This window comes from Debaryomyces fabryi (assembly GCF_001447935.2).
Source record: "Debaryomyces fabryi strain CBS 789 chromosome Unknown contig00206, whole genome shotgun sequence".
Classification (NCBI taxonomy): Eukaryota; Fungi; Ascomycota; class Pichiomycetes; order Serinales; family Debaryomycetaceae; genus Debaryomyces; species Debaryomyces fabryi.
The window spans coordinates 321-14,375 of NW_015385632.1; the positions used below are offsets into that span (position 1 = coordinate 321).

General features: G+C 36.3%; 6 protein-coding genes across 6 annotated transcripts; 3 read left to right on the plus strand and 3 right to left on the minus strand.

Moving 5' to 3' along the window:
* Nucleotides 1-620: 620 nt before the first annotated feature.
* On the plus strand, nt 621-1,430 carry SEC65 (RNA-binding signal recognition particle subunit; the record flags this gene model as incomplete). Its single annotated transcript, XM_015614247.1, has 1 exon — nt 621-1,430. The coding sequence occupies one exon, from the start codon at nt 621-623 to the stop codon at nt 1,428-1,430; it is 810 nt and encodes a 269-aa protein (XP_015464920.1).
* A 105-nt stretch (nt 1,431-1,535) lies between these two features.
* On the minus strand, nt 1,536-2,198 carry URA5 (orotate phosphoribosyltransferase; the record flags this gene model as incomplete). Its single annotated transcript, XM_015614248.1, has 1 exon — nt 1,536-2,198. The coding sequence occupies one exon, from the start codon at nt 2,196-2,198 to the stop codon at nt 1,536-1,538; it is 663 nt and encodes a 220-aa protein (XP_015464921.1).
* A 337-nt stretch (nt 2,199-2,535) lies between these two features.
* AC631_05420 (uncharacterized protein) lies at nt 2,536-3,774 on the plus strand (the record flags this gene model as incomplete). The annotated part of the gene is made up of 1 exon (XM_015614249.1): nt 2,536-3,774. One exon carries the CDS (start codon nt 2,536-2,538, stop codon nt 3,772-3,774), a length of 1,239 nt encoding a protein of 412 aa, XP_015464922.1.
* Nucleotides 3,775-3,925: 151 nt separating this feature from the next.
* On the minus strand, nt 3,926-5,056 carry SCS7 (fatty acid alpha-hydroxylase; the record flags this gene model as incomplete). The annotated part of the gene is made up of 1 exon (XM_015614250.1): nt 3,926-5,056. One exon carries the CDS (start codon nt 5,054-5,056, stop codon nt 3,926-3,928), a length of 1,131 nt encoding a protein of 376 aa, XP_015464923.1.
* A 399-nt stretch (nt 5,057-5,455) lies between these two features.
* Nucleotides 5,456-9,292, minus strand: ZDS1 (Zds1p; the record flags this gene model as incomplete). Its single annotated transcript, XM_015614251.1, has 1 exon — nt 5,456-9,292. One exon carries the CDS (start codon nt 9,290-9,292, stop codon nt 5,456-5,458), a length of 3,837 nt encoding a protein of 1,278 aa, XP_015464924.1.
* A 1,559-nt stretch (nt 9,293-10,851) lies between these two features.
* LYS4 (homoaconitate hydratase) lies at nt 10,852-12,918 on the plus strand (the record flags this gene model as incomplete). The annotated part of the gene is made up of 1 exon (XM_015614252.1): nt 10,852-12,918. The coding sequence occupies one exon, from the start codon at nt 10,852-10,854 to the stop codon at nt 12,916-12,918; it is 2,067 nt and encodes a 688-aa protein (XP_015464925.1).
* Between the last annotated feature and the right edge of the window lie 1,137 nt (nt 12,919-14,055).

Here is a 14,055-nt window from a genome sequence, read left to right on the forward strand (position 1 = left end):
ATGGGAAGCTATTACATGCATAGCTCATTAGTGGGATTACTAGAGTTATCTGACGGGTATTTGGTCTATTCCACATTAAGAGTGTGGAATCCAAGATATGGTGACAGACTATGTAAGTTATAATGACATAATGCTGCCATAGCTTGTTTTCATCATGATAACCTTAAAATTGTCAGTGGTAGTGAAAGAATGTTGAAATTATGGGATATCAATACTGGGAAATTTGTAAGAGACCTACTTGTTGATATCACCGGCAGTATTTGGCAACTTCACTTCTCTGGCAATATATATATTGTAGCTGTTTAGAGATCTGTAAATGGCACAGATGATACTTTCATTCAAATATTAGATTTTGGTAGCCCTTGCAGAGATACAATATCTAACAAATATTTAAATCACTGAAGGGGGTTTGAATTGAATATACGAAGGTTGGATAGTATATAGCTGGCTATTTATATATTTAATCTTAAAATTGGTTTTGATAACGGTATAGCTAGCTTGTGTTTTCCATATTTGGTCACGTGAATATATCTTGAGGTTCATGAAAATATATTGGACATAAACCTGTTAGTAGTAAAGATTAGTGTTAAAACCCAATAATAAGAAGACACCAAGGAAAGATGGCAAAGAGACCAGTATTGGAAGAAGTTTTGGATGATGAGATCGATAATATGGACATGGATATTGCCCAATTTGATCCATCGCTTAGAACTCCCATAGCACCAGTTCAACCAGGTCCTCAAATTACAAGATCACAAGATCAAGAACCACCATTATTTCCTAATTTTCCTCCACCAGAACAGAACAAGAGTGTGGAACGTAAAGATATTGTCGACCCTAACAAATTTACTGCAGAGGAAAGAGCTGAATTGAAAAAATTCCAAATTATCTATCCATGCTACTTTGATAAGTCGAGATCACATAAGGACGGAAGAAGAGTATCAGAAGATAGAGCTGTATCAAATCCCTTAGCCAAGACCATATCGGATGCATGTCGGTTTTACAATTTGCCAGTAATGTTGGAATTAGATAAGACACATCCACAAGATTTCGGTAATCCAGGTAGAGTAAGAGTACTTATCAAAGATAGTAATAAGAATGGAGCAATAGTCGATTCGAGGTTTAAAAATAAGAGAGCAGTATTGAACACTATAGCTGACTACTTGAAGACTCACCCAACCACATTGGAAAGCATAGGACCAAAGAGTGGTATTCCATTACCAAGTGAATATGAAACTGGATTCGAGCCAAGTGAAATACCTAAGGTTAAAGGGTTCAAAATGAATACCATCGTGCCTGTTCATTCTGAATTAACTATCAAACACCCAATGACGAAGAGTATCTATGATCCTGAACCAGAGCAGCCACAAGTTAAAGCTCCACAAGCTCCTAAACAACCAAAGAAGAAGGTTATGAAAATTAGAGGTTAATCATTACGATGTATTAAGATAATTTCATTGTATTTATATACATATATAACATAAATAATAGTGCCAATATTTTATTGACATCAAGTCCTTGTTTATAAAGATATTTTAAACATTCTTAGGAGCATATTGCTTTCTGTATCCTTCAATAGAACTTAATTCTTCTGGTGAGATCTTGTCCTTTAAGTGATTGATAATATCTGACAAGGACACAATTGAAATAACTGGAATTTCATATTTCTTCAGGACCGCTTGAGTAGCCGATAAATCTGAATCAGCAGTTGTTTCTTGTCTATCTAAAGCAATAATAGTACCAATAACTTCACCTTTTTCTTCCCTAATAATAGAAAATGCTTCGTTAATTGCAGTACCTGCGGTCATGACATCATCAATTATCAAGACCTTCTTTCCAGCGAGCTGGCATCCTACAATAGATCCACCTTCACCATGATCCTTCTTTTCCTTTCTATTGAAAGAGTAGCCAACTTTGCCGTATTTTGTAGGTTCTAATTCGGCTAATTTGGCAACAGTAATAGCTGTTAATGGAATACCTTTGTAAGCAGGACCAAAGATAATATCAAACTCCAAACCGGACTTGATAATAGCATTGGCATATGAAGTTGCTAATGCCGATAACAACTTACCAGTGTTAAAAAATCCTAAGTTAAAGAAATATGGTGATTGGCGACCTGATTTTAAGGTGAAAGTGCCAAATTTTAATGCCTGGGATTCTAAAGCAAGATCTAAAAATTGGGTTTGAAAATTTTCCATCGTACTTTTGATTTTATACTAAGTTCTTTAAATTGTTCTTACAAGATTACTTGTCCTCTCTTATAAACCCGCTAAATACTAACTAATAGGAAATATTCAACTTTTTTAAAAGAGAAGAAGAGAGAGAAAGAAAGAAAGAGAGAAAATAATGAAATATTTTATTGAGAGATAGTGCAGATCGATGCGCTTAAATACTGATGAAATTTTTCATTCGCATCACTATCTCTCTTTTGGATTTGCATAATTTGTAATGATAAGCAATTGTAAATCAAATTCATACTAAAAAAAGAAGAACTTGAAATTATTCTAATGGGAAGACTTATTATTATCTAATACGATGTCCACTAAGAAAGAAAGAGAAGTTATTCTCAACTCACTTGAGGATGAATATAGGCATGATCTTTCAATTCATTTATACTCAACATTCCTATTCCACCAGATAAACCCGCTTTTTCCTAGACGTAACTGGGCAAGTTGGCCACTACCATTTGAAAGAGTTCCCGATCCACAATCAAGCAAAACCTTCGTGGATTCGGAGATTTGCATAGATCAATTTGATGATATCGATCATGAGACAAATGTGAACCGAGAAATAAATTTAGATATTACAAAACAAGAATTGACAGATGATGAAGACGAATCAGAAGACAACGGAGATTATGAGGAAATAACCACGAAAGATGAAGTAATACCCGAAAATAAACACCAACGGTATATGAGGATACGGTCGGTTGCAACCAGAGAAACTTTATCAAACAGTAAGGTTGATATTATGATAGAGTTACATGCATTGTTAGAAAAGAAAATACATGATAAACTCAAGGCTGTTGCAGATAAAAAGCATCTAACTATGAGTCCAGATATTTCATCCAAAATGACTAATGAAGTGTGCAAAAAATTAGCCAATAAAGTGGACCACCTTGTTAATAACATTATAAAATTTCAGAAACAAGGGCAAACACGGTTGTCCTCCAGCCGTCCATATCCACGTTTGTTGAATTGGCAGGATATTTTATTAGCAGGTCTTGATGTTGACGAATCTCATAATAAAATATTGAAGAATACCAATCATACTAAGCTTTACCAAAAATGTGAAAGATTATTTAACAAGCCAAAATACACATACGAATATGATGATGAAGAGGATGATAATCATGAAGATGAAGATAATATACCTGATACATATATTATTAACCCAGGACCAGATGAACAAACACCTAGGACAGATATAAGACTGAAGCCACAATTTGACTTCTTAGAGTACTTATCAAGAGTAGAAGAAACACATTCTGGACTAATAAATTATCAGAATTTTAAAGAGCGGGTGCTCAAAAATAGAACCCAAGAAGAGAAGCTAAAGGAAATAAAGAAAGAAGTCTTTATGGGAAAATTACGTCTTCAATCCAAATATAGCAATATAGATTGGAACGAAGGGAAGAAACGACCAAATTTTCAAGACCGAAGGGCTCCTAAGAAGTTCAGAATACAGAATGAAGATAAGGACTCCCAAAAAGAAGATGCATTGGCCCATGGTGGAATTCAGTTAACAACTGATGATTTTACTGTAAATATATAATCAAATATGTATTATTAGAAAGTATGAAGTATTAAATTATTAAGTATTAAATTATTAAGTATTAAATTATCAAGTATTAATGAATAGAATTCATTATTTCTTCTAGAATAAATAAAAAATGAAACATGTATAAAATCGTCATTCATAAGGCTTAGTTCCTCTTTTGAAAGGTGCTAGTGATTTCGGTATCGAAAATGACGTCCCAAAATCTACTTGTAACTCCAAAGCCCATTTCATAATTTTTATAATGGTGCTCTAAGTGGTAAGTTTTGATATCTTGTAAGAACTGAGGTAATTTTGTATGGTGAATAACATAATGGGTAACATCATATAAAATATATCCCAAAGTACCACCAGCAAAACCAGAGCATGCCATATAGAATGGGAATATGGCAAATACTAATCTGTAGAATGGATATGCTAAAAGGACGAATAAAGTTGGTGGTAACACTAATCTGTATCCGTCCATTGGCAAATAATGATGGACACCATGCAAGAGGAAATGGAGAGTAAGTGCAACAGGATGATCAGGTAAATACCCATCTAAATGAAACAAAAACCTGTGCATACAGTATTCAACCAATGTCCAAATAAACAAGCCCATAGCCCAGAAACTTATTGCAATCAATTTGTCTTGATTGACAAAACCAACGTAGAAAATATAGAAGTTTGCTGGAAGCCAAACTGTTGGCACTACCCACCATGGTGTCAATGAAAGAGGTTCTAAGAAATTGCCGAATAATGGAGCCGAACCTTTCCCGTAATGTCTAGGTCTATGCACCTGGTCAAGATAAAATTCCTTCGAAAAATCACTGAACAACATCTGGGGGATCAATGCCTTATTTAAATCCAAAAATTTGTGTTTCTTGACATCTTCTTCGTAATCGGTTTGAATCGATAATTTCTCTGCTGGTGGCAATTTATCGTGGAATTCATAGAGATCGTCGTCACTGCCTTTTTCTAATTTAACTTCAACCGGAGTATTGTTCTTATTATTCAACAACTCTCTTTCTTCTTCGGCCGTAGCTAAGTATCCAACCAACATCTCATCGTCTAACATCTCGTATGCACTTTCTGAATGCTCATGGGAAATTATATCCGCCATAATTCCTGTAACATCTTTTCCGGCGTATGGTAAGATTATATCCCCTCCACCTGGATGTTGATCAATAAAACCACTAACATTGTATACTTTTCTATTGTACAAGGTAACCCAGCAATCTTTTTGAGTATTATGCTTAGCAACCTCGGCAGTACCTAATAAGGGTAAATTTCTAGACATATTGAATTAGTTAAATTTTTAACAAACGTATCTAATAGGAAATTCTTGATTCAAGACTATATTAATATTTATAAGACTTTCGATCAATATGAAACGCTATGCTGGCCTGATTTATTCGTTTATTTACTCTTAAGCGAAGACGGTAAAAAAATACAAAAAAAAAAATATCAGGTGAAAAGAAATTAATAGGAGTAATACGCGCGGAATTCAATATGTACATGTATTAATGAGCCTTCAATACTACGTAGTATTTATTGAGTATATGGTATACAGTTGGATCAGGTTGGCGCATTAAATGTGATCCCCATTGTGTGTTTAGTAACTTTTATTATATTTTATTATAAAAGGCATGCTTCTGAATTATCTCAAATAATGGACAGAAATAAACGTAGAACCATTTTATTGAACTTCTGCTGTAGTTGCAGGGGTATTGCTAAGATCAACAATGTCTAAATCGATACTTACTTGATCCGAATCATGTTGAGTATCATCTAGTTCGTCTTCTGTCACGATTACGTCTTCGGCTGCGAAATTCAATTCTTTTGTATCATCGAGCACTTCAGTAGTATTTTCGGTGTTATTGTTCAATTGTTCCAAGTGTAATGTGTGGTCTACTAAATTAAGGTATGCATACATGAAATTTGACAAGAGAACTTGCTCTCTGAGCGATCGCTTAGGATTGGCTAATTTCAAGTGGGATAAACGATAAATGGCCCTTTCCACATGTACCGGGAATCTGTAGTCTAACATGACCAATGTAGACTGGGAAGGAGGTGGTAGAGGGAATCCAAACGCGGAGTCTGTAAACTCGATAGGTTGATTGGCTTTGGAAGTTCTTTTGATGGATTTTTTCAATTTTTCTTGTACGTCAAGAGCAGAACGAGACACTTCTTTCTCATCTTCTGGCTTTATTGTCTGCTTAGCTTGATCCTCTATGTCAGCCTCATCTTGCATGACTTCTGTAACCTGTTTAGGCACCTCAGTCTTACTTTGTTCAGATTTTCGAAGTGCTCTTTCCTTTCTCGACTCTAATAGCTTCGTTTTAATCTTAGGTTTTGTTTTTTCCGTTTCCTTTTCTTTTCCTTTTCCTTTTTCATTATCCATCAAAGTCTCCTCGTTATCTTCCTCTCTTAATTTTGACAATGGTTCCACTTCATCTTGCTTACCCACCTCAGACACATTATGTGAGAAAGATTGAACATCTCTTTCGAAATCTTGTATTATATGACCTTTCTTTAATTCACGAGATACTTCGAGTTCATGTAAGTCTTCAGTACTATTGCCTTTCTCAATCAGTGATACTAATGAAGTTACAGATGTAGACTTCAATGATTGGAGTCTTTCTTTCTCCTTTTCATTTTGCTTGTTCCTATTCATTTTCTTGAATATTCCACCCTTCAATTTTCCTTGTATATTCTTCTTGGCTTCAGAATCTGATTCGTAGTCAATAGTAACTCCTGAATCTTGTACGGGCTTGCTATCCATATTCGTGATATCAGAAGATGAAGATACTGAAGTAGAAGAATTCGATCTTTTTTTCTTGAAAAACTTACTAATCATATTTTCTTTTCCAATAGAAGCAGATGGTTTTATATCCTGAGTCCTAGGAATTTCTTTAGATATCTGTTGTTGTTCTTGCCTCTTCTTAGTAGGTGTTTCAGGGGTTGAAAATGATCTCGATGGTGATTTTGCTTCTGGTAAGCTTGGTAATTTGTTACCATCACTGGATGAAAAACTTGCAGATCTTTCTTTTAACCACGGCCATGATTTTTTCTTCTTTAAAGTCTTCTTAGTCTCTGTCTCAGAATTGAAAGAGCTTGATGAATGATTTGGTAGCAAACCAAAAGACTTCTTCTTTTGTACTTCACCAGTAGATGAGACTCGAGACACGGGTTCACTTGATTTAGATATAAATTCTTCGTCAGGTGTGCCTGCAATTTCTTCTATAAGTGGATCCTGATCAATCTCAGATAGTTCTATCACATCCTTATTTGCATTTCGATCAAAATCAATTTCAAAATCTTGCAACAAATCTTCACTGTTACTATCTCCTTTATCATTACCCCTTTCCTCTACCAATTCAGAAACAGGTTCTTGAGTTGCTGTCGGTTTCTCTGGACTAACAAATGGATTGGCTTTCTTATTTTCCAAATCGCCGCCTGCGTCATCGATGTTACTAGATTTCTCTTTGTCAAGTTCATTCAAAACATCCTTCTCAATTCCTAAGCTGTCTTCATAGCTTATATTCTGGTATGACGCTTCGAAGCTGAAATCGGACTCGTTATTGTCACTACTTTCTGGTAAATCACTATCAGAAGCGGAACGACTTCCGCTGAAGGCTGGGGAGTCGATCTTTGTTAAGCTTTCCTTGAATTCATTAATTTCAGATCTCAACATGTCAAGATTCTGGTTTAATTGTGTAGATTTATCTTCTGTTCTATTATTAGAAGAGTCATTTATTATCTTAATTTGAGGAACTGACTTCTTGTTAACTAAGTCTGTTTCATTATTAGAATCAAATTTCCGATTCTCAGACCGTGTCTTAGGAATTTGCAATTGAAATACATAGTTTTTTGACTGCTGCGGAATTTGTTGTTTTAATCTATCATTTTGTTGGCCATGAGATCTGTGATGGTGTTTTCTGTTGTCGGATCGATATTTACTCTGTGAGGAAGGTGGAAATTTTTGCTTATTGATTGTGTGAGATGGGAATGGCTGATTCGGAGGTGATTGAATAGGACGAGTCTTCTCTTTTTCGAAAGATTGTACCGAATGATTGCCAGATCCTCCAGATGAAGACCTAGAAGATGTTCTTGAATATCCTTGCTTCTGGAGTAAGCCATATTGATCTTTATGATTTTTAATATGCGATATGCGTTTTGCAGTTACATTATGTTGGCTAAATTTATGCGTGTTAAACTGTTGTTCAAGTGGAGAACTTGATGATGCAGAATTCGGATACGGGGAATCCTTGGACGATTGTGATTCGGGTGGGACATTTGGATTACGATAACTGAATAAAAGTTGAGAATCACGAGCTTTGCGCTGCTTACCCTTTGATTTATGCTCAGGTTGCTTGGTTAAATGATATTGGTGTGTAACTGGCGATGGAGAAGGAGAGTTTAAATTATTTCTTAATTCAGCTAATTTTCCTGCCTTGTTATTTTGTAAACTGGAGCCAGACGCCGAAGGATTAGAAAGCTTTCTATAGTCTAGCCTTCTACTTCTTTTTAAAGAAAAATCATTTGGACTAAATTGTGATTTTGCCCTTTGATAATCTTGATGTTGGCGAGATTGCTGTTCATGTCTACCAGAATGACTATATGCGTGCTCTTGGGGTAATCTATTGACTGTTTTATGAGACGTTGGTGATTCTGGGTCAACAAATGCTTTATTCTGCGAAGTGTCTGTTTCTCGTCTCCTAGTCGAGTTATTTGGAGATGTGTGCGGTGGAGAAGATAATTCATCAAATGCTTGCTTTTCAACATCAGTGTAACCTAAAGAAGAACTCGACAAGGTCCGAGCTATTGTGACTGCGTCAGTAGAGTCCATTCCAGCTAATCTTGATAAATTTTCTAGCTCGAAACTCAAGTCACGTAATGATGGATTGCTAAATCTTTTCTCTTGGTAAGATTGTTGTTCGACTTCAAGATTATCATTTTTAATGTTCTTCTCTGGGGTTTCTAAATCTGATTGACTCGGCTCTTCCTTATCATCTGCTAAAAATGATGACGAAAGGGAAGAATGTCTACTCAATGAATTTTTTCTACTCAGTTTTCTCTCCATAATTTCTCCCACCTTCGTTTTGACGTGAATTTTGAATTGTTCTGGATCAACTTCGGGGTGCAAATCAGCTGGAACCCATAACAATGTTTCCGTATCTAGCACCTGTTCTTGCTGTGGATCATCCGAAATATTCTCTCCCATTTCATCCTGATCTTGATGTAAAGAGTCCTCAGATGGTGATGGGCGACCCTTGAGAGATGATTTACGCGAAAGTGACGAACTTCTTCTCATCTGAGGTGATGTGGGTGGACTTTTGTTGGACAGATCATCATTGTGCTGCTGATATTGATATTGGTATTCCATATCTTCAATAGGCAAGTCAGGATCGTAACTCATCATGTTACTTATAGACAAACGCTTCAAAGCTGCCACCATCTTCTTTTCCTGTTCTATATCCTTGGCTGCCGACTCATAGCTCCTAGTCTGGTTTACTATTTCATCTTCAAACATGACCGATGTATCGTATTAGCCTTTCAAATAGTATTTATACTTTCTATTTCAATAATACGAAAATTCTTAAGATTATGCATCAAATAATTGGGAAATGATACTGGATTCCTTGGACCGGCGTATTCGGTGTTGATGATCTAATAATAATAGTTCTATGTTCACTATTACGTTTATGCAAAAAATGTTATTTTCAAAATGAAAGCTATTCTGGTCGTTTCGTAATAATATTTTAGAGAACGAAATCCTCTTTAATGCAACGAGTGGTGAAACGCTATAAGTTTGACTTTAAATATAGCTGATCGATACGTTGTTAGTCGTCAACGCTATAGAATAATAATTAGTTTATACTAGCTTCTGATGGATAATTTGGGTGGTGATCTACACGGTAAGTTTTTAAAATGACACAAAACTCGTTTCTGAAATTTTATCGTGTTATTTGTTTGGTGCATTTATGTCAATATTAGAGATCATAATAGCTTGATAAAGCCACATATGCCAGCTATAAGAAGTAAATAATATGTTATAGTCCAAAATATTGGTCTATCAATAGAAAAATTGGGAAAGCCCATCAAATTGCAAATGCCATGCACAACTATGGGGCACCATAAATTGTTACCGCTCTCCAAGAAGAGATAGTTCGATAGTATGCCAAATACCGTGGTATATATCACCTGGACTACTACGGTAAGGGCGGCGGTTGAAAAGTCCACATTTCTATTTTTGTATAAATCGTAGCCGTGATGAGCGTGAGCAATACCAAAGAATAACGGCGTAAGAAGGATCATTTGCAAATCAGAGAGCGACTCGAATGGTTGTAAAAGTGTTAGGAGGAGAGATCTATAGATCAATTCTTCGGTTATGGGCGCAAATATATGGTCACGGACGCCCCATATCAGGCAGAAGCTTTCGTAGAAGTCTTGTTGAGCAATGGTTGCATCAAATTGAATCTCCCATGGGTAGTCTAGGATAGGACCCATATAGAGTATCAGGATCAACTTGATACTACGAAAAATACTCGCAATATCACTCTCAACATCGCCCCTCAATGTCATCCCGGGTACAAGTCCAAACGACCAAATCACAGAAATATAACTCGGGTATCCACCCATGTATGTCAAAATCGCTGGGAGTACCAAAATAAGTCCACTACAGAGTGTGGTGATCCTCACCATGCGATGGTGAATGACATCCGGGTGGTTTCTTTCTATACCTTTGAGGTGTTCAGGTACACCCGCATGAATTGCTGCCACGTATGAGCAAGATACAATGATACATAAGATAAATGCTTGTGTTATAGTATACATTGGCTCTGTACTCTTCAGTCTTTCAAGCTACTATATGATTGCCGATAGATAGGTTTTTGCTTTTTCTATGTGCAGGATATTGAAAAATTTACACCAATACAAATAATGGCTTTAATTCTGACTCATAATCCTACAGTGAAATTGAACTCTCCAGATTTGGGTTGTTTAGATAAAAATTAAATTGAAAATTTTCCAGCTGAGAAGTTGGTATTGTTATTTATTACTGGTTATTGCAAATTTCATTGGTAGCGAAATATGGCATTACTTTATTTATCTACCAGGTCTAGTTTGAAAAAGACTGGTGCTAGATGTTTATCATCATCTTGCATTCTTTATAAAGGACAAAATTTAACTGAAAAGATAGTTCAAAAATATGCAGTTGGATTAGCAAATGATAAGAAAGTATTCAGTGGAGATTATGTTACTATCAAGCCAGCACATTGTATGTCTCACGATAACTCGTGGCCGGTCGCTACTAAGTTCATGGGACTTGGTGCAACCCAAGTGCACGATAACAGGCAGATCGTTTGTACTTTGGATCATGATGTTCAAAACAAGTCTGAGAAGAACTTAGAAAAATATCAAAATATCGAGAAATTCGCTAAAGAACAAGGCATTGATTTCTACCCGGCTGGAAGAGGTATTGGGCATCAAATTATGATTGAAGAAGGGTATGCCTTCCCATTAAACTTGACTGTTGCATCAGATTCGCATTCTAATACATACGGTGGTATCGGTTCTTTGGGTACTCCAATCGTGAGAACAGACGCTGCTTCTATCTGGGCTACAGGACAAACGTGGTGGCAGATCCCTCCTGTTGCCAAGGTTGAATTGGTGGGTAAGTTGCCAAAGGGCGTAACTGGTAAGGATATTATTGTTGCATTATGTGGTATTTTCAATAATGATGAAGTTTTAAACCATGCTATCGAATTCACTGGTGAAGGTGTGAAGAACTTGTCTGTTGATTATAGATTAACCATTGCTAATATGACCACTGAATGGGGTGCTTTGTCTGGGTTATTCCCAGTGGACGAAACTTTAGTTGATTTCTATGAAGAAAGAATTAAGAAATTACCTCAACCACATCCAAGAGTTAATGAGCAAACCATTAAAGATTTGAGTGAGAACAAAATTGCCTCTGATAGTGATGCAGTATATGCAAAGCACTTAGTTGTTGATTTAAGTTCCTTATCACCATACATTTCCGGTCCAAACTCTGTCAAAGTTTCCACATCGTTACATGATTTATCGGAACAAAACATCAAGATTAATAAGGCGTACTTAGTTTCTTGTACAAATTCAAGATTAAGTGATATCAAGGCGGCTGCTGACATTATCAAGGGCCACAAAGTTGCTGAAGGGGTTGAATTCTACGTTGCTGCTGCCTCGTCGAATGTCCAAAAAGATGCCGAGGCTATTGGAGCTTGGCAAGATATTATTGATGCTGGTGCTAAACCATTGCCTGCTGGTTGTGGGCCATGTATTGGTTTAGGAACTGGTTTATTAGAGGAAGGGGAAGTTGGAATTTCAGCTACTAATCGTAACTTTAAGGGCAGAATGGGTTCTAAGGATGCATTAGCGTACCTTGCATCCCCTGAGGTTGTTGCTGCATCAGCAGTTTTGGGTAAAATCGGTGGTCCAGAAGAGTTACAAGGCAACCCTGTTCCTACAAATCCTGAAATTGTTAGATCCATAACCGCTACTGAATCCACTGAAGCAGTCGATGCAGATGCAACTGGTAGCTCGGTTGACGTTTTAGATGGCTTCCCTAAATCTATTGAGGGTGAATTGATCTTATGTGATGCCGACAACATCAACACTGACGGTATCTACCCTGGTAAATACACTTACCAAGATGACATTCCACGTTCCAAAATGGCCGAGGTCTGTATGGAAAACTACGATGCAGAGTTTAAACAGAAGACCAAGGCTGGTGACATTATTATTTCCGGTTACAACTTTGGTACTGGCTCTTCAAGAGAACAAGCAGCCACAGCCATCTTGGCAAGAGACATGAAATTAGTCGTTGCCGGATCTTTTGGTAACATTTTCTCTAGAAATTCCATTAATAATGCATTATTAACCTTGGAAATTCCTGCGTTGATTAACAAACTACGTGAGAAGTATGCACAATCCGACGAATTGACCATCAGAACTGGCTGGTTCTTAAAATGGGACGTGACCAAAAACCAAGTCACAGTGTCTGATGCTGAAGGCAACCTCATTTTGACCCAGAAGGTTGGTGAGTTAGGTACCAATTTACAAGATATCATCGTCAAAGGAGGCTTGGAAGGCTGGGTCAAGGCTCAGTTAAAAAACTAAATAGAAGTCTAAGTCTTTTATTTACATAGATGTAAAGTTAATCTAGCTCCATTATTATCTAATAAAACTTTATTTAATATGCAATTGCATTTTTTATCATTCACTGTAGTTACCATATCTGATTAAAAGAATTGTTGCAATGGTCAGCTATTTTTGATAGTTCTATATCAACTAATTAGGATCTAACAATCTGTGTTCTATTTCAAGCATGATGAAAAAGTATTCGGGTGCTCAAAACCTTAATTTTGGCTAAATTCATTCTGGTTATGAACCTCGTATTTCCTTTTTATACATAGCACGAAGTTATCGTCTCTGGCTATGCTACTGCTTGGCTCAAAATTCTTTTCAATCTGTTGATTGCATAGAAAATAATTATATTATCTTCAAATACGTTTCTATTATATCGGTATTAATAGTGTTGACATAACTATCATTGAAGAGATTGTGAAGAGGAGAACTTGGTATTCAGCTATAGCAGATCTAGGAATAGTTATGCTAACAAAGAATATAGCAACTTTTGTGGCTGCGACATGTCTGGCAGCTTTACTTGCCTCGTAACTAGTTCACCACCGGTGTTATTGACAATTGACTAGCGTTTAATGCATCAATAGAAGCGCTATTGCATTTTCAGGCAAGTCAGTTTCATCATCTTATACTTCTCCTTTAGAAATAAATAAGGTACTCATGTAGCAATCGGAGGTAAAGATATACATGACCTAATCGGGAAAGTTGTAACCAAGGGCAGAAATTCTATTAAACGAGTGTTGGCTACTCGTTGACTGGGCATTGTATGGTTATGACAACGTCAATCATGAGGTTGCACGCGAGTGGTACGAAATTCTAGGTGAAGTTTTTATAAATGAGAGGTTTGATGATTGCATAAACGGTATAGACAATAACTTGGATCAGAGGATCTGTGTAACTCCATCCTAAATTGTTCTACTGTATTCTACGATACAATTTGCTAAACAGACTAAAACTATTATCGAGTCTCTTGACCAAATGACTGTTTAGATTATTTGGCTAAGTTAATTTCAAGTAGCTTGCTCTATATAGTATATTATATCATTTACTCAACTGACTAATAATTTGTCTCCTAAACTATGACTTTCGCTTCTTTAGATAATTGCCTCAACA